Source organism: Aphelocoma coerulescens, chromosome 7, assembly GCF_041296385.1.
Source record: "Aphelocoma coerulescens isolate FSJ_1873_10779 chromosome 7, UR_Acoe_1.0, whole genome shotgun sequence".
Classification (NCBI taxonomy): domain Eukaryota; kingdom Metazoa; phylum Chordata; class Aves; order Passeriformes; family Corvidae; genus Aphelocoma; species Aphelocoma coerulescens.
Window position 1 is genome coordinate 1,902,544 of NC_091021.1, and position 19,158 is coordinate 1,921,701.

Genomic DNA, 19,158 nt, shown 5'->3' on the forward strand with positions numbered 1-19,158 from the left:
GTGGTTCCCTTGCTGTGCTGCCAGTCACAAGCTGTTGCCATGCAAACAGAGATGGGCTGGCGAGGCGAGACCTGCCTGTGGCACGATCTTTCCTGCGCTCTTAAAATGATCCAGCCTTCACTCCGAAGGCTTCATTGACAAACAACTAGACTGCAAAATGCTTCGGATTACGACTATTCAGGCCCTGTCAAAGCCAGGAAAATGCATGTTTCTGACAGCAAGCAAAGCCCCCCCACCCCCACCCCGATGTGTTTTGCCCTCTGGGAATTGCTGGTGTGCTCTTACCCAAGGGCAGTATTCCATAGAGTGCCACGAGCTGTCTCACTTCTGGGATCGAGGGCATGGGCTGGGCACCTGCCTGGCGAGGGATGTTCCTCAGACAGTCGTAGTAGCCTGTGAGGAGGAAGCAGGAGCTCAATAAATGTGACACTGCTGTTGTAAAGAGCACAAGTCAGGGAATGAGGAGCTGCCACAGAACAGGGATGTAACACATAACCCAGCAAAGCCAGGCTCAGGGACTCAAGCTGGGCAATATTCTGGTGGAATGTGGCCCTGAGAAAGGTGAACTGCAAAGGAAAATTTAAGCTGAACAGGCTGTGGAAGTTGTTCAGCAGAGAGCAGTCGGTTTCGAGTAACCTTTTAAAGAAACTTTGTGGAGAAGAATCATTAGCAGCACCATAAATCACGCTGCTAGCAAAGGATTCCTGGATTTGGGATTTTGCAGGGCTAGAATCCCAGTGAACCATGCACTCTCAGAAGGATTTCAAAAAGGGGGAAAAGCTGTTTTAACAAGCTTTTCCCTGGCTGGGCCCTATCTCAGCTCCTTACTGGCCGTGTTAGACGTGTAAGCGTGTCACCTCATTTGGTGGGGCTCTCTGCTTTGCAGTTCACCTCTTTTTTTCCTCCCTTTTGTTCAAAAAAACCTCCACAAAACAACCCAAGAAAACTAAAAAAAATCCCTGATGTGAACTGAAACGATTTAATCTTGCCTTGGCTCTGGTTACAGAGCTGTAATCACATTGCTTGCCCTGTCAAAGTCCATATCCAAGACATGCTGGAGAACAAAGATCCAGGAGGATGGGCCACAAGCAGGAAAGCCAGTTGTGATGTAGTCAGGGATTATTTTTAGCATAAATTACACGTCATCATGGTGATTATTATTGAAAAATAATAATATATTATGTTTTACTGGAGATAAAAAGGCAGAGGGCAAGAGGCCTCTGGAGCAGAGGTAAATTAGCAGTGGTTAAGAAAGTGGAGGTGTAATTTGGGGGCAAAAAGGCAGACAAGCCCTGGTGCAACTGCCCCCTCCTCTCTGAAGAATAAAATTCATTTCAGGTTTTATCTTTTATTTAAGGAGAAATCAAAAGAACGGGATAGGAATTAATCTTCACAGATTTAATTAGAAGGCATCAAAGGGTTTAATTGCAACTGCACATAAATCACAGTGGATATTCTCTGACTAATTTAGATAAGGTCACCAAGAAAATTAGTTCAGTGATGTCAGTTTGTCATAGAGGGGGGACATTTCAGTGCCTTTACTGGCTGTGTAGCACAGTTCCACTCTTTGTCCTTTCCCCAGGAACTGGAATTGACCTTCCTTAGGCTTCAGCCCTGGAAGGCTGAGCAGATGAGGACTTCTTTCTCTGCAGGCTTTGGACCCTTCAAGAGAGGCTTTTCTGGGTTTAAAAAAATGGTTGGAGATGTGCTGTTTTAAAAGCATTTTTGGTGGGGGAATGTTTGTTGGACAAAAGTGACCTTGATGGGCTGGGAGAACAAAGGAAGAATGGAAATCTTCCTTTACTTCATGTCTTAAAGAGCATGAAATGGATGGGATACTTGTTAATTCAGAGAATTAACAACTCTTCAGAGGAATGGGCAGAGGCTCTGGAGGCTGAACTGGTACTTCTAAGAGTTGATAAATATATGGCATTTGGAGGTGGTAGAAGAGAATCTGGCTTTTCTGTCATGGACTTGTACTATCAGCCTGTGGCACTGCTGCTTCTGGATGGCTGCAAATTCAAACCATGGCCTTTGAAACTACTGAATCTTGGGGGTTTTTTTGGCTGTTAAGCTGCTGTGATTTCACTGTGTGCCATCAAATATTCCTGGAGATGGTGTCAGACCCCTCTGCAGTCTGAAAATGTGGGGTTTGGGGTTTTTTACCCTTCTTTCTGTGTAGAGCATAGATAAGCAGGTCTGGCTGCAGTTGCCGGTAACGGAAACCAGACAAGAGGAGTGTGAAATGCAGAACTAGGCAGAGACACATCTCACCCAAATGAAGGGCCAGATATGCCTCAAAGCACTGCTCAGAGTTCATGGGCAGTCAGGGAGGTGCAGGGGAGGGGTTGAGCCTTCTCTGCTCAAGGAACAAAAGGTGGAGGCACAATTTTTGCTGTTCTGCATGGATTATGACCCCTGCTCTGTTAGACTTGCACTGTCTTGCCACTGCCTGGCAAGGGCTCCTTAAAGGTTGTTCTGGTTCCACCTCAGAGTGCTTGTGACACCCAGAACCATTCAAGGCTTCCAGGTGTTGGTGCCTGGAGTTAAACACCAGCTCTGCAAACAGGTCCTGGGTTCAGGAGCAGAAGTGAAAGGCCCTGAGCGCCCTGCAGAAACAGACTTGATTTGCATACCTGGCTTTAGATATTCAAATTCCTGAAAGTGCAGCGACTCTTGAACTCAGTCTTGACTGGAAGCAGGGGTCAGTGAAGGTGGAATGGCTGCAGGTTTGGTTAAATCAAGCACCACATTAGCTGTAAAAGGGGTACTTTACCAATGTAGTCAGAGAGATTCACATTCTTGACTTTGATGAGCAATCCTGCTTCTGCAAGTTCCTGGTACAGGGAATCAATGGTCCTGCAGGCAAGAGAGATCACTCAGAAATTTGTCAGGAAAAGCTCAGTCCTCTCAGAACTGAGCCAGCCTGAGAGTTATTTATGTTTGCCCAGCTTTATAAATGCACTTCGGGGCTCGGAGGTAGCGGTGACTAGTGCCATCAGTGGGAAATCAATAAGCCCAGTTTTCTGTGTTGTGGTGAGGAATCTCTTTCACTCCCTCCCACGCTGTGTCCCCCTCTCCTGCTGACTCCATTTACCCATTTCCAGGTGATGCCAGATCAGTTATGACTTGTGTAATGGACTTGTTCATTAATATCAATTACTGGGAAATTATTTTTAAATTACACAATAATGGCAATCCTAACACTACTATACCTATTCACTTAGCTCTCCAATTAGTACTAATTCATTAATTCTTCTTGGAATTTATTGTGTTGGCAGTAGACAGCCTCATCTCCCTGGGAACGCACTGGGAATGCCTCACTCAGATCCACCACCTGCAGTGTTGTGGTCACACTGGCCAAAGTGGGGTCGGGGCAAAAACATTCTGTGGAAGTGTTGTCCCATCCCTGGAAGTGCCCAAGGCCAGGCTGGACAGGGCTTGGAGCAGCCTGGGGTAGTGGGAGGTGTCCCTGCCCACGGCAGGGGGTGGCATTGGATGAGCTTTAAGGGTGTCCCTTCCAACCCAAACCATTCTGGGATTCCATGAAATGGGCAAAACTACCCCAGAGGAAGTCTCTCCCTGTCTCCATTAGTGGCTGGAAGGAGCTGCCAATAATGAAGGAGTTAAAACGCTTAAATTTGTGTGTGCTTTTCCATTGGTGTGGATCTTCTCCACACTCTCCTTTGGAGTTCTAAGTATTAATTTCAGTGACACTTTTGGCACTTGGTTCTATAGATTGACACTGCTTCAAGGATGACATAAACAGAATAAACCTTTCAGAAATTCTTGGTGTACTGACAGCATAAACAATATTGATTTTAATCTTTTCTGATCTCTCAGTGGTTTTGTACACTTTTCTCATTCTTTCCCCTCAATTATTCTTTCTCACCTATCTTAATTAGGATGTCCTGGTCTCGCTACAATAAACCTGCAGGTATAATTTGAGGTTTGCAGCCTTTTTTCCATTTCAGCTGAGGAGTTTTATGTTTATGCAGTCTTAGTGGCACGATTAATGTAGGAGTAGCAATAAGCAAATCCAAAATTTAATGCACCTTCAACAAGGTTGATTTTGCTGCTCTGACTCTTGCTTTCATCCTCAGTGGTTTTATGTTGAGAATGCATCATTAGACAGGCAGAAGATGGAATGGGACTAACCTGGCAGCTCTGCTGGGAGCAGGACTTCTACTTTTCCTGGTTTATTATTTTTACTGTGCCAGTTAAATGATGCATGTCCTGAGCCTCCTCCAAGGGAGTGTGATGTGACCGGTCTTTGTTGACTGGAGCTCCCTGTGCCCCCTTCACTGGGCCAAAATGGAGATGAAATCTGAGTTATTCATCCCTTCTCTGGGTTATTCCTGAAATGCTCAGCAGGGAAGAGCAAAGCATGGAGCCAGAGTGCCAGATAAAAAGTCAGCTACTAAAAAGCTTGTGTTTTCAGCTGGCTGAATGTAAAGTTTATATATAAAGAAGCAGGTATGTGTAAGAGTAGTTTTAAAAGCAGGGAAATATGTGCATCTTTATTAGACTTTGGCACTGTTCTTTAGGAGAGGTTATGCTCTGTTATAATCCATGAGACATAGATTTTAAATATTTGCTTGGAGGGGGGAGGAGGGTTTTTTATATTTTAAAGCAGGTAAGGAGACCTTTGGCTGATTGTGTGGTGCCAGTGATGCCTTAGGTTTTAACTTTTCTATTTTTCAAATTCTGTACTGCCTGGTGTGTAACTCTGAAGTTCCTTGTAGCCTGTTCACTTCTGCTCTCTCATGCCAGGCAGACATAACAAAGCCTCTCCAGGCCTGCTCTCCAAGGACACTCAGACTGTCCTAGGTCCAAAAGTATAAACCAAAAGCTTCTAAAGTGGGGGGCAAGCTTGAGGGAATGACATCATTAACTGAAGCTTTAATTGGAGAATTAACCCTGCTATGCAAATGAACCAAACCTATAAAAGTGTGAAGAACTTGTGACCTGTTGTCCATCTTGGGGTCCCTCTTGGCAGTAGCCTCTGGCCCCGAGGGGGTACCTTTGAAGGCCTTTCAAATAAATACCTCTTTTATTCCCTTACTCCTGTCTAGTCTCTGTGTCTAGGAGGCCTCTTAAGGCATCACCAGCACCCAAATGATCGAGTCCAGGTCTTGCTGTTCTTGCACAAAAGGGTTTTTGGTGTGAATCCCACTGGTGGTGTTTGTGCTGTTCTCCAGCCCTGCTCCTGGATCAGCTGGTCCCTGTGGTGACATCTCTGTGCAGGTGTCTGTGTTGTGTGCACAGGTGAAAAATGGCCAGATTATCAGGGAACACCTCACTCCCATTGAAGATGGCAGCTCAGGAGGAGAAATCCTCTCTGATCCTCCAAATAAAATAAGGGTGCTTCAAAGAGCAAGGGTCTACCAGAAATGGCCAGGTCTGCCAGGACTCTTACTGATCCATCAGACTGATTTATGACATGTACACTACAGCTCAGCCAGGAAGGGGGATTTATAGAGTGCAGGGGCCTGTCTGCAGCATCCCTTATCAGGCTCCAGCTGGGATGGAAAATCTGACAGTAAACAAACCAGCCAGGTGCTTCTGCACCTGCAGAGAAGGGGAAAGAGGTGCACGGGGCCAATATCCTGCTGAAATGCTGCGTGTGCTTAGCTCTGCAAACTGGAATTAACCTGCCTGGAGGTGATGGGGCTGGTCCTGGGGGTGTGTGGTAGCACAACAGGGATTTTAATTTGTGTTTGTTGGTGAGGATGAGGTGAACTGAGGTTGATGTTGGAGATCTGATGCAGAGAGGTTCTCTCTTTACCTGTCAGGAGTCTGATCTCTCTCCAGCTCGGGTATCCTTCTCTTCCCAGGTGCCTTGCTTCCCTGAGGACCACAAAACCAGGCAGTAATTAGTGACTTTAGCACAGATAAATATTTTTGAATGTATTGAAGCAAAGTGAGGGCCAGAACAGCCAATGTTTCAGTGTTTGAATGTAGCCCAAAGGAAAAAACCAGATCCTTAACCAGCAGTCCCCCTGCTTCCAGTGAGGCTACATAGGAAAGCATCCCAGGGCCATTTTGCTCCAAAGGGAAAAAGCCCCTCTCCTTCCTTTTGGTTGCATATTAGACAATTATTTTTTACTGGCACAAGCTTCCCTGGGCAGTGGTGAGTCCCCAACCCTGGAGGGATTTAAAAGCTGTGTGGCTGTGGCACTTGGGGACATGGTTTAGTGGTGGCCTTGGCAGTGCAGGTTTAAGGGTTGGACTCGATGATCCCAGAGACCTTTTCCAATTGTGTGATTCTTACTCTCTGATTTTTCTGGAGCACAATTCTGTGGGTGAGGGGGGATATGGCCCTTGCCCAAGAAGGAAGTAGGAAGGAAAAGGGTGTGGGGTCCAAGTAGCTACTCAAGAGACTGTTCATGCTTTTTTATTTTTAATATCTATATATTGCAGTAAAATATATAAGCAGCTTCCCTGAGGGGAAAAGCTCCTGAGACTGGCTATTCTCCTAACCACTGGACATCCTTCTCCTTCCTAATGCATCAGGGAAGAAGCTGGGAGAGGTCAGAAAAACACAACCTGCTCTTTTCATATTTTCACCACACTTTCACCACGGAAAGATTTCAACTCGTGCGCCTCGTTTCTTTACGTATTGCAAAAAAACTCATGGCAAACATAAATAAGGAAGATGTGACTCGGGCTTGTCAAGCCCCTCCATTAATTACAGCTCAGGAGCCATAAATATAGTCAGGGATAATTAGTAGTGTGGAGAGGGCATCATTAATCCACGTTAGTGCCCACCACTGGTGTCTGAGCTCCGGTCCTGCAAAGCATTTCAGGATTGCTTCAGTGGAACTGTTTACTCAGAAACCTTGGTGCACCAGGGGATTTCTCCAACAGCTTAAATTTAAGCACGTGCTTAAATGCTTAGTTGAACAAGACAGCTTATTCTTTCCAAAAGTTTATGTTCACTTTCCTGGGAATACAGTCATTTACTTTGCTTTTTTTGCAATAGTGAATACTTCTGCAGAGCTCTGGAAGCTGTGTTGTTGAGTTAAAAAATCCTATTCAGTTATCTGGAAAATGCTGGGCATTTTCACAGAAGTAGATCAGCAGCCTTCAGGAATACATCAATTTTAGGTTTTCAAGGACAGGCACAACATAAATAACCTGTGGTGCAATCACCTGATGCCACAAAGATAATCCAGATGAAAATGCAGCCTAAACTCAGCACTATATGGATCAGCTAAGTGGGAAAAGGGGATGTTCTTAAGTCTTGGGTTAGGGTAATGCAAACAACGCTGTATCTGCAGAGCTACGCTTCGGGTTTTGTTACATAAATAAGTTTGGCAGCAAATATTCATCAGAATGTGCCAGTGGGACTTTGTTTTGAAGAAAAGGAATGGGAAGAAGAAAGCATCTGCCATGCTGTTTTAACAACTGAGGAAATATTGAGGCTGTCACTGGTTTATTTTTGCTGTTCCTCCTGTTTTGTCTTTTTAACCTCTCTTCCAACAAGCCAGAAATTACATATATTGGGGTCCAGCTGGGAAGAAAAGCTTGTTTCAACCTATGTAAAGACATTAAGCATATGTTGAATTTATTGGCCAACTGGTAGTGTCCTCAAGGCAGCTTCACCAATAAAGTAACTCCAGAGCAAAACAAAAATGAACTGTGCAGAGGAAAAATGTGTTTTCCTAATTAACAACAGCATTTGTGGGGAATTTGGCACAGGCTGAGATGCGATAAGGGCAAATAGGAATTGTAGACAATGGCTTGTCTCCAAAATGTCTTACTGGGAATGGCTTTATTTAGCAAATGATAATGTTTAATGAATGTGAACACGCTCGGTGTTTATAATGGAAATCTCCTTGCTCCTCTCTCGGAGATCTCAGTTGAGCTTCTGTGTAGCCATCCTTTGGTGATTTTGTGCTTTGAGAACTCCCATGGAGTGAGCTGGGACACAGGGCTGTCTCCTGTGCCCAGCGGGGTGCCTTCTCTTGCTGTGTGGGCTCAGCAAAATGTTTTGGGTAGCTCAGAGGTTGGAGCAGACCAAGAACCTGATTTCAGACCAAATTCCAGAGCACTGTGTGCTGCTGGAATGGCACCAGGAGGGAGAGGGTATCCAAATGTCTCACTGAGGGAAATTGTTGAAACTGGAGGATCTGTGTCACCCTTTGGCTGTGATCTCACAAATCCTGGCTGCAGCTACAGCCACCAAGGGTCATGGAATCATGGAATGGCCAGTTTGGAAGTTTATCCAGTTCCAGCTCCTTGCCATGGGCAGGGACACCTTCCACTATCCCAGGCTCTGCTCCAAGCCCCATCCAGCCTGGCCTTGGACACTCGCAGGGATGGGGCAGCCACAGCTTCTCTTGGAAATCCACTCCAGGCCCTCCCCACCTTCACAGGGAACAATTCCTTCCCAAATCCCATCTAAACCTCCTCTCAGTTGGAAGCTGTTCCCCCTTGTCCCTGCATTCTGTTCCTCTCTGTGATTCTTGTTGGCTCCCCTGGGGAAAATCAACAAGAGGAAAGTGCTCCCATGGTTTAAGGGAAACCAGCAGTGGCTGATGCAGTGTTTTACTGGATTCCTTGGATCATATGGGATGCTGAAGATAGGAGGCTGAGCAAGGGCAGATTTGGGCATGGCTTGAGGAGTCTTTTCTGGCAGTGCTGAGATAAAACAAGCAGCTTCTGGCACTTGTACTGAAAAAGTCCTTAGACAAAGATGTTCCTAGTGATGAATAAACTCTTGGTGAGTGAGGGGCTCTGATCTGCAATCCCTGTTGGATTTAGGCACAGCATCCAAAGAGGTTACAGCTCCCACAGCTGGCTCAGAGCTCTGGGTGCTAATCTGGAGCAGGTACAGGAAATCCAACAGGGCCTGGCAATCACAGCCCTCAAACCCAGCCTCTCCTCTGTTCTCACCCAGCTTCTCTTCTGGTCTCATTCTCGATGGCTTTGTGCTTTTCAGTAGTTTTGTCAGAGCCATTTGTGGTTTTTCTTTGCTTCTGCCCGGCTTCACCAAAAAGGCATCTCCAAAGCTTTGTTGAGGCCTATTCCAGAAGCAAGTTTTACACACCTAGGTTCTCATGCCCCCTTTCCTGGGTTTTCTATATCTCTTTTTTTTCTTTTTTTTTTCCCCCCTGAATTCTGGCCGTGCCTTTGTGTCTGTGTGGGTGTGTTCATTCCCAAAGCATTGCTTTACCTGCAGTGAGCATCAGAAAGAAATCCTTGGGGGAGCAGAGCAGGAAAAGCAGCACAATGGGCTTCACAGAAAGCACCCTGATAAGCTCTTAAATGTAACTTCCAGGTCAGTGACTGCCACGTTCCTCACTCAGAGGCCATCTCCTTTCCAGCCTGTCCTTTCACAGTGCTCCCAGTCCCAGCTTGGTGCTCCCCAGCTGGGCAGGGGATGAGCTGCCACTGTGCAAAGAGAAGGGAAATGCACTTTGCAGCAGAGCTGACCCCCATTCCTCTGTTTCTGTCGTATCCTCATCCCCTCTCCTGTGACAGTCACCAGACCAGGAGCTATCTGGGGGAATGGGAGATTCCAGGAATCCAGCAAAGTGTGCTTCTTAAACAGGACACTCTGCTCTGTCCCCTGACAGTGCTGGGCCATCAAGGTGGGACAGTCTGTGCCACCAGAGTGGGAAGCTTCCAGCTTGGAAAGAGGCACAGGATCTGTGACTCCAGTAACAGCAGTGTGGTTTATTGAGTATTGGGTGCAATCTAATTAGTTTGGGTATTTCCAGACCAGTCTGCTGCTCTGGAGACCCACTTGGCATGAGAAGAACAGTTTTTTCACCCAGGTTCATTCTTCCACAAAGCTGGCAAATGGGATTCTTATCTGAAGGAGTTCTAAGAGCAGCTCTTAGTAGGGTTAAGTGTCAGCTTTTAGCAGTAAGTGGTATTTGAAGGTTTGGGAATCAGTGATAAAGTCTTTATGGAAGTAAAGGAGTGGCTCTGGGTATGCCTGGAGCTGTTACATGTTGGCTTTTTTTTTTTTTTTAATCTAAGAGCGGAGATGTCTGGAACACTGACTGGAAGGGAGAAATTTTCCTTTAGAGTTCAATTCCAAAATGTCCTCGCTGTATTCCCCACAAAAGGGACTTTCAAACTCAGATTGTTTCCTGTGGGTCAAACAGATTTTGGGTTTTAATATGGATTTGACAGAAACTTCCTGAGTTGTGAACTACTCATCTTAAGGCTTGGAAGGGCAAGAACACCCACCTCTGGTAGGGACTATACCCTGACAAAGAGAGCACAAGAAACCCCTCCTTAAAACAGAGGGAGTGGTCAAACGTGATGACATCAGGAATTTGGGATGACAGTCCCTGGACACAAAATTCCACCTGTAACACTTCTCTTAAAGAAATTACCCTTTCAGTGCCCACTGCCAGAGTGCAGGAAAATGTGTGATTTCTCTGAAGAATGCAGAATATCCCAATTTTTTTTTTGGGCAGGGGGGTATTTCACACTGTACTCCAGACATGCTCCTGGCTACAACAAGGACCTGAAACAACCACCTGTTATTTCATGCTGCACAGCTGAGGGGGAGACATATGGGACTTAGGCTTGAAAAACAAGAGATTTCTTTGCTGAATAAATAAATTAACGAGCTATTTCCAAACCTTTCCAGCTCACATTATTCTTATTATCTAGAGCAGGTTATCCTAAAGCAGATCTGCAGTCTGTGTGCACAGGTATGTGCTGGCTTGGTTTATGACTGAGATATTTATGCAAATACTAATTGGAAAAGGCCTTTGCCAATGCTGAATGGACAATTTAAGTGGCTTTGCACAGGGAGGATGTGTTTTGGCTAACACTGCATCTTTCCTTCCATTCCCCACTCCTCAGATAGAACTGTTTTGGCTTGGGTGGGGTGTTTTGAGATGAAATCTGTAAGGAATTTGTTTTATCTAATTAGTTCTTCTTTCCCTGCCTCATTCTCTCAGGCTACTGGCACAACTTGGGAAAATAAAAGTTAAATAACCTCCTTCCACCCTAAGCTATTCCAACCCTACATTGAAGGGAAAAAACCCCAAGTCAGCCCCTAACATAAAGCTCTGTAATTCCAGTGGGACATTTTGCAGCAGGGCCCTGTCCAGCTGATCTAAATGTGTCTGCCCATGAAAACTTGGGAAGATTGTTGCAATATTTTGTCTGTATATCTTAAGCCCCCCCCTATTTTTGAAACAGATTTAAGAATCCATTTGGGATCAGCTTTCAGAGCTGCCCCAGTCTTTTCTTATTTGAGTGTCCCTGCACGTTTGTCAGGTGAAAGAGCATTTTTAAAGATAATTTGAGTAGAAGTAGAGCAACAGCAAGTATTTGCTTGCTAAAAAGGTATTAGAGAAATGAAATACAGCATGAGATTAGGGTTGGCTATTTGCCCTGAGGGTTTTAAGTGGATCTGCTGATTGAGTGGTGGGGTGTAAGCTTTGAGTTATTTTGCACTGACATGATCTCTAATTTAAATGCTTGGGCAAGGAGTTTAGAGAACCACAAGCTGTGGAATTCTTCATACGATAATGCTGTAAAACGAGATGTGAACATGACATGTGCTGTGTTGGGGGGGGGGGGGGTGTTAAACCTATTTTTTATGCCTAAATAAACTTGGCTTAATTGCACATTCCCAAAGCCTTCAATAGGATGTAGTAACCTAATGAGTACCTGGCTGTGTGTGATCTATGTGGTGTTACAGACAAATGAAAGGTTACATCAAAACCTTCCAAGGGAATTTTTTTTGGTGTACAGTCTTGAAACATAATAACCAGCCTTTATTTGGGAGGAGAACAGTCAGCAGCTGGAAAACTTAGTGGCCTCCAGATCCCTGTTTTCCTTGGAAAACTATTAATCTGAACTGGTCACCTTAAAGAGAGGGATTGCTTCCATTTTGCTGTTTGACTGCATCCAGGGATTTCAGGAGGGTGAAAATCTGAAATACCTCATAGTGATTTATCTCTGGAATAGCTCAACTTGTCCTAAGCAATATTTATAAAAAGTTAAAGGGAGTTAAGGGAGAAGGCCGTGAAAATAGCCACAGGTGAAGAGATTTTTCACATGTTTCTGACTTGAGATTCAGAAAATGTTTAGGGTTGATATTTGTACTTGAGGTTTGCACTGACCTGCCATCCCTGGGCAGGGAATTGAGACTGCCCCTCCCTTCTGCCACCTTGCTGCTCTTACCTTTTCACCTTTCCCAGCTTTACTCTGTCTGGCACCTGTCTCTCCATCCACAGCCTGTTTGAGTTTCAGCAGTTTCTCTTGCATCACTTCATCGACCTGCTCAAGACAAACACAGCTGAATCTTCCTCAGTTTTCTCTTCTGTCACTTCACCCCAGACAATTGTTCAGCTGAACGAGTGTGAAAGCAAAGAACAGGTAGCAGGGACTCTGGAAGGAGGGAAGGTCTGTGCCAGGGCCAGTTCTTACAGCTGGAGAAAAATATACACAGGTAATGCACATGATTAGTGTCCTCTTGCTATTGTATGCACACCTGCACTCTGATCTCGTCCTCCACTTCTTCCCGTTCCCCTTCTTTGATCAGCTCTGGGTCGTGATCCTGGAGAAAATCCGATCTGTTATCTCTGTTCTCCCAAAAGACTGTTATCCAAAAGAAAGAAAAAAGGGGAAAAAGTTACAGAAGCCATTGGTTTCTCCAACTGCTTCTGGAGGCAAAAGAAAGGGTAGTTGTAGGCAGGTTTTATTAAATTATGAGCTGTATGAAAGTAGCAGGCTCTGGGGACCCCTTACCACGTTCAGAGCCCTGTTGCATTAGGATCTGTAGATCTTGAGGTTAAGGGATTTCTTCTTTTGCCTCGGGTTGCAAAATGGTATCAGAATTCAGGAGGATAATGGGATAGGGAGGTTGTCATTTGGAGGCTGTAAAGCTGAAAGCCTGGAGTGTTCTCAATCTCCAAGAGCCCTGTCCCGTGCCCGATGCTGGCATCATTTTATTCTGTTCAACAGCACAGTGCTTAAATCTTTTCCGTGAAGAAGGCACAGGGATGGCTCCTGCCCTGAAGGATGTGCTCTCCATGAGTGTCACTTGGCTGGCATGACACAGGCTTGGGGACCAAAGGAAGGGGGTTAATTCACACCACAGAGTTCCCTGCTCTCCCCGTGACTCACTTAAAGCTTGGTAGTCATTCCCAGGAGGCTGAAATACAGGCAATAGGGGCACTGGAATAGGAATAAAACCAGCACTGAGCAGGGGAAGTGGGAGAGAGGGAGGGGACAGCGGGTGTGACAGAGCAGTAGCCTGCAGCTGGCCCACAAGGGATGCACGGCCACACAGAGGCTTCGCTTTGGGGCATTTTAAGCTCGATGCAGAAATTGGAAGGCAGTTAAGCCCAAAAGAGACAAGACCCACCTGATCCAGCCCCTCTGTTTCGAAGTACAGTGCAAAGGAGAAGTAATAAAAAGACCTAACACCCAGCCACAGCAAATTTGTGAAATTGGTGATGAAAAAAAAGCTCCTTATGATAAAGTACCTAATGATCCTGAGGTGTGCAGCTCGTTATTTTTGTTGAGGCAAACTGCAATTTGCTCTTTAGAAAGAAAACTAAATGAAGTCTGACGAGCTCGGTGCATATCTGAGCTCTCTGCTATTAGCAAAGTGCCTCATTTTAATGGAAACACCTCCTTTTTTCCTACATTTCTCGAGCTAATTTGAAGGAAGACAATTCATATCTCGCATTTCAAGCCCCGATAGTATCTTCCAAAATGACAGCTAATCTCCAGCTGGATGTGCTAATTCAATTTCCAGAGGATGTGAAATGACAGTTTTCCACTTTAAGATGTTGGCTCTTCTATGAAGCTGTTTTGTACCAGATATTCTCCCCTGTATCCCTGGCCTGCTGAAGGCACCGTACAAATTCAGAAAGGTTTTAGCATCTAAGTTTTTGTTAATCCAAGACTGGCTGCTCTTTCCATCCACAACAATTTTTCAGGGCCCAATTCCATGCAGAAGATTTGTAGTTTTACCCAAGAGGGAATAGTTCTTGCAGGTGAGTGGTCGTAATTTCACCACTGAAAATGGTGGGGACGGAGGAGGACGGGGATGTTTTGGTAATGGAAGAAACTCCAAAGTCCAGACATTTAATTTCTTTAAATTACTTGTGGGTCATCAGAGGCCATGACAGATGTCACGTAATATTTCAGGAGGAGAAACTGATTTGCCCAAGGTAGCTCCTCCAGCCTGGAATTCCAGCCTTGGGGAAAGGGGACGTTGCATAGGAGTTATGTGAATTTTTAAACACTTTCCTGACTGGGTCAACAGGTTGCAAGTGCTGTGTTTTCACAGGAGTACAAGGCTTTAGATATTTATTTTTCATAGAGGGATCCATAGACTTTTCTGTTCTGTTTTGTTCATAATTGTTTGTTGTCATTGTGTAGATTGATTAGTGGTTAATACCCACTGCAGGCAAACCAGGGAGAGTCCCCCCAGACTCTGATATTACCTGGCAGTGAGTTATCTGAGTGTTATATTAACCACTGGGTTAGAGGTGCCTCATTTTAGTGGAGAGATCAATAACTCATAGGTGTTAGATGCTCTGTTATTCTTATATAGATCAACAAAATGTTTCAAAGTTAATTTTAAAGGGGGGTCAGGAGGCTAAGGATGTTATGTTTTCACTGGCTGGTCAGGGGAGCCTGGTATTTTGTTACAGGCAGGGTCAGGCAGCTCCAGGAGCTATTTCTGTGCCTGTGTGTATGCAGTGAAATTTATGTCACCTTTTCTAAAATAGTGTGTGCTTATTTTGGGATTACTTTATATGCACAGCTAGCTCAGGGCTCAAAGGCAGCCCAGAGCACTCCTGAATCAGCATCCCAGCTCTGCAGACCATAGGGAACTCCAGTATCCCTGAATTTCAGAGAACAGCTTGTGACTAATAATTGCAATATATTTATTTGAAGCATGAAGCTTCTCTTGAAATGGCCACTTTGAACCTCCTGGCACAAGGATTTGAATCTTTGGAAGGTTGATTAAAAATATGCAATATCCCCACACCTTAAAAGGAGTATTTGGACACACCACGGAGCGTTTGAACACAAATATCCTCTGTGACACTGAGCAAGTCATAAATACCAACTGGTCCTCTGTGGAATGGGGGAAACAGCACATTGCTGCCTCACACTGCAAAAATACACCCCAGGAAGGGGGAGGTAAAGCTCAGCCTTGCATCTGCCCCACATAAACTCTGGCTATTCCAGTGTGAGAGGAGATGTCACACAGAGTGGCTGCTTCCAACCACATCATTTAAAAGAAGTGTTTTGGAGCTCGGCAAGTGTGGTTTAGGAACTAGAAAAACTACCAGGTATGGTTCTGGGAGGAGAAAAGGCTTCATGAATTCCAGTGAAGTTTAGGCAGCAGCTCTAGCTTGGTAGAGGGGTTAAAACCACAGAGTGAAAAGTTTGTGACTGAAATGTTTAGATTTTTGTCAAAACGGATCTATATTTAAAAAAAAAATTTAAGTAAACTAGGAGTAAAGCACCAGTTTCAGGGGATGGGATCATTTTCTTAGCATTAAGTGTTGGGGGGTGTGACAAAACAAAGATGTTTGTGTTTTGGGGCAGCTGTCATTTAAGTAAACTTTGGACACAGTTATAAAAGGGGCTTTGAATTCCTCCTGATACAAGCATTTCTTAATCAAGCTCTGTTATTTCAGTCATCTTTTCAAGATTTCTGCACTAATAAATCTGAACTTCTGTGCAAATGCTGATAGCAAGTGACCTATTTCTACCTAAGAATAGGAAAAAAGTTCTCAGTGTGGAAAGAGCAAACTCAAACCTATTTCTTCCTGCATAATTCTGCTACTGAGATGAAAGCAGCCTAAAATTAAAAATACGAGAGACTGCTTGCACTGTTCTGGTCAGCTGTTGTTGTGGATTTGATTCTGATGGCCAAATAGTTAGACTAAAAATAAAATAATTTTGGACAACCCCTGGTAGTTTTGTGTTAGTGCCCTGCAATAAAAAGCCCAAAGTGCTTGTGAATGAGGCAGGGGATTGTGCTGCAAGGAGGAATTAACAGCTGTTTGTTAAAAATAAGTGTGGTGTCAAACAGACCTGGTTCACCAGGAAAAAAAAACCCACCTGAAGTTTAACTGCACAGCTCTAGACTCTTGCTGTGCCTAAGACAGAACTCCAGGTATTCTTTGAAGCCTGCAAGAGAGCTTTTCCACTCCGAGGGTTTCTGGTTGTGCTCTGTGCAGAAAAGGGCTCCTTCTCATGTTCCTTTAGAGCTGGGGAGCACCTGTCAGCTCTGGCAGGATGGGCTGGAGATGTGTGGGTGTTTAAGTGGGAAATGGGAATCCCAGGGGCACTCATGCTGTGTGAATAACCCCAAAAAGTTCTGTATTTGCAGGGCTCAGAGCAGGGATCGTGCTGGGAATGGCGGTGCTGGTGTTCAGGTACAGTTTGGGTGACAAATCCCCCATCCCCTCCTAAACCCCCTGCCTTATTACACGAGGTGGTTGTGAAATTTGGGAGTCTCTATGGCTATCAAAGTAACCTGTTGACCCCTGTGGTGTTTTTACTCCTCACTCTGGTATCCACTGCTGTGCTGAGGTTACAGCCAGGCACGTTTCCTCCAAGGCAAACCCCTCCTGCCTCCCTTTTGCTGCTTCCACGCTGTTCCTTCCCAGCTCTGGGGACTTGCTAGGTGGGAACCCCATTCTTGCCATGGCTGGTTTTGAGTTCCAGGTGCCATTTCATCCTTGGCCAGCTATGGAAAGAAGTATGGATGGATTTGATCCTTATCTAAAGCTCCTGCTGCCTTCAGTGGGGTTCTGACGTGGTATTTGACACTAGGTGGGATGAAAAGCTCCTTTTCTAGCCAGAAAGCTGCTCTATGATTTATAATGTGTAAGAAAATCCTAATTGTTACAAGTCAGAGGTCAGGCCAAACTACTGATGCACATTTAGCAAGTTGTTCACTTCTTTCTCTCCAGCCAGCTCAAATCAGGCAGAAAACTTGACGCCAGTAATTTGTCAGCAGGAGGGAATAATGGAGACTTTTCATACGAGGAATTTCAGCAAGGCACTCACTCTGAAGAGTGGAGAGCAGAAAAGATATTTTTCCACATTGTATTAGAACAGAATCTGCAGAGATCCAGCAAAAATAACCCCCTTTCCACTTCAGACAAGGGTGGGACTTTTATGCCAGCTTCCAGGTGATTGCTAAGTCACTTGTGAATCAGGCTGAGCACTGAAGACAAGTGTTGAAGAGATAAACAGAAGTATCAAGAGCAGGGGAGAGGATAGAGGAGATCTGGAAAAGAACAAAATATCCCTTCATGGTTTTTATTAAGAAATCCCTGCTTTTGGGTGCTGTCTCCAGGTGGAAAACCAGCCAGGCCCCTTGCTGAAAGTCCCAGTTATGTTTTAGTTTCACACACTTGGCATGAAGCAAGTACATTCAAACATATAATCAAAAATAATTTGAGTGGCTGTGGATGCTGTGAAGGAATCCATGGACTCTTTCCACGAGTTCTCCCTCTTGGAGGAGACAGGGCAGGTAGAGTTACAGGAGTATGGAAACATTAGTGCTGAAACTGGATGTACAGTATCATGCCTTTGAATTATTGGCTATTCTGATGCCATTTTTGTTGCCCTCAGAAAATCAAAAAATGCCTTTTTTATATGTATTGAAGCACTTTACTTTGAGTTTGTTCACTTTCACCCACAGCAGTGTCCCTTCCTGCATGATTAATCAGCTCAATGGTTTTGACAGATCCCTCGGAATCTGAGAGGCTCCCTTCCTAAATACCATCTTTTAATCTAACATCCTCATTTTTATAATGTTCCACACTTTGGGCAGCTGCCCACTTGACCTTAGAGGAATGACATTCAGATAAAGCTGATCTGGGAGAACATTCCAGCTGGAATTGTTATCTTTTTCTACTGACCTTTGTACTGAGAGCTTCCTTCCTCCAGTATCGAAAGGAAATTGCTTGGACCCATTTTCCAGCTTTCATCCACTATCTAGAATGGGGGGGGAAGTGAAAAGAGCAATTGTTGACAGCATTGTTTCACAGAATTATGGAATGGGTTGGAAAAGGCCTGAAAGATCTAATTCCACCTCCTGCCATGGGCAGGGCCACCTTCCACTAGCCCAGGTTGCTCCATGAGTGAAGGGGTGGTATTTTATCAACTGAAGTCACAAAACTGAACAAGAATTAAACCTCAGCTTGTTTGAAAATGTAATCTAGGGAGGAGAGTTGCAATATTTAAATGGAATCCCCTTTTCAGTGATTTATCAGGGATTTTTCAATTCCATTCCATTTCACTGCCATTTTCTCAGTTCCTTTTGCTGCTACTGCCATGTTCCTGAAACAGTTTCATTTCATTGAATGGTATTTCTGAGGGAAGAACTTCCCAGAAAATGATCAAAGTTTCTTCATCTCGTATCAGTCATAAATCTGAAAATGTGGGTAAGGTAATAGCTGCTAAAGGGAGATGAGATCACTGGTTTGGGGAGGAGGTGAATGTGGATTTACGTGAGACAGCACAAGGTGGATCAGGATTTTGCTGAATAACCTGCAAACCACTTGTTATCAGCGAGATATAAAGTGCAGCTCCTGGGATAATTAAAACTAAACACCCCCCTAAATAAGCCCTGTAATTAGGGGCATATCTGCTACCTGCAGGCACAGTTGCAACCCCATTATGTGAGTTATCAAATATCTTTTTAATTAAAGTATTATTACAGTAATTACAGTTGGAGCCCAGCAGGATAGGCAAAATCTAAATACATTTATCACTTCCATGCTATAGATGCATTTGAAAGAGACTCAGGAGTTTCTTGACTGAACATCAAGAAATGTTTTGGTAAAGTATAAGGAAAAGTTTGAGGATTTGAGCTCGAATCCCCAGTTCTCAAATGTATTCGCAGTTTTACAGGGTGTGGCACTTTGAGGTTCATCCTTGGCTCATTTGCAGTAGGCAGAATCCTTCTTTTACCATTTTTCCACGGTATTGTATAGAAAATGATTAAACCATGATATTCTGAGAGGAAATGTGTCAACTATTAAAAATCCCAACAAACAAATTGCCCCCAAACCAGCCTAAAAATGGTTTCTTCATTTTTAGCCTCTTAATGGAACAGGACACATCAACATTTTATTGTTATAAATAAGCCAATGAATCATTTTAGTTATTTGCTTCAGTGATTTT

At 44.5% G+C, this 19,158-nt stretch overlaps 1 protein-coding gene across 1 annotated transcript in view; it reads right to left on the bottom strand.

Annotated features, from left to right (window-relative positions):
• The window catches only part of IQCA1 (IQ motif containing with AAA domain 1), a 102,247-nt gene that overhangs the window by 21,462 nt on the left and 61,627 nt on the right, over positions 1–19,158 (bottom strand). Inside the window, 6 exon segments of the mRNA XM_069021450.1 lie at positions 286–393; positions 2,777–2,859; positions 5,789–5,850; positions 12,166–12,261; positions 12,476–12,582; positions 17,892–17,967. Coding sequence (XP_068877551.1) covers positions 286–393; positions 2,777–2,859; positions 5,789–5,850; positions 12,166–12,261; positions 12,476–12,582; positions 17,892–17,967 — 532 coding nt within the window.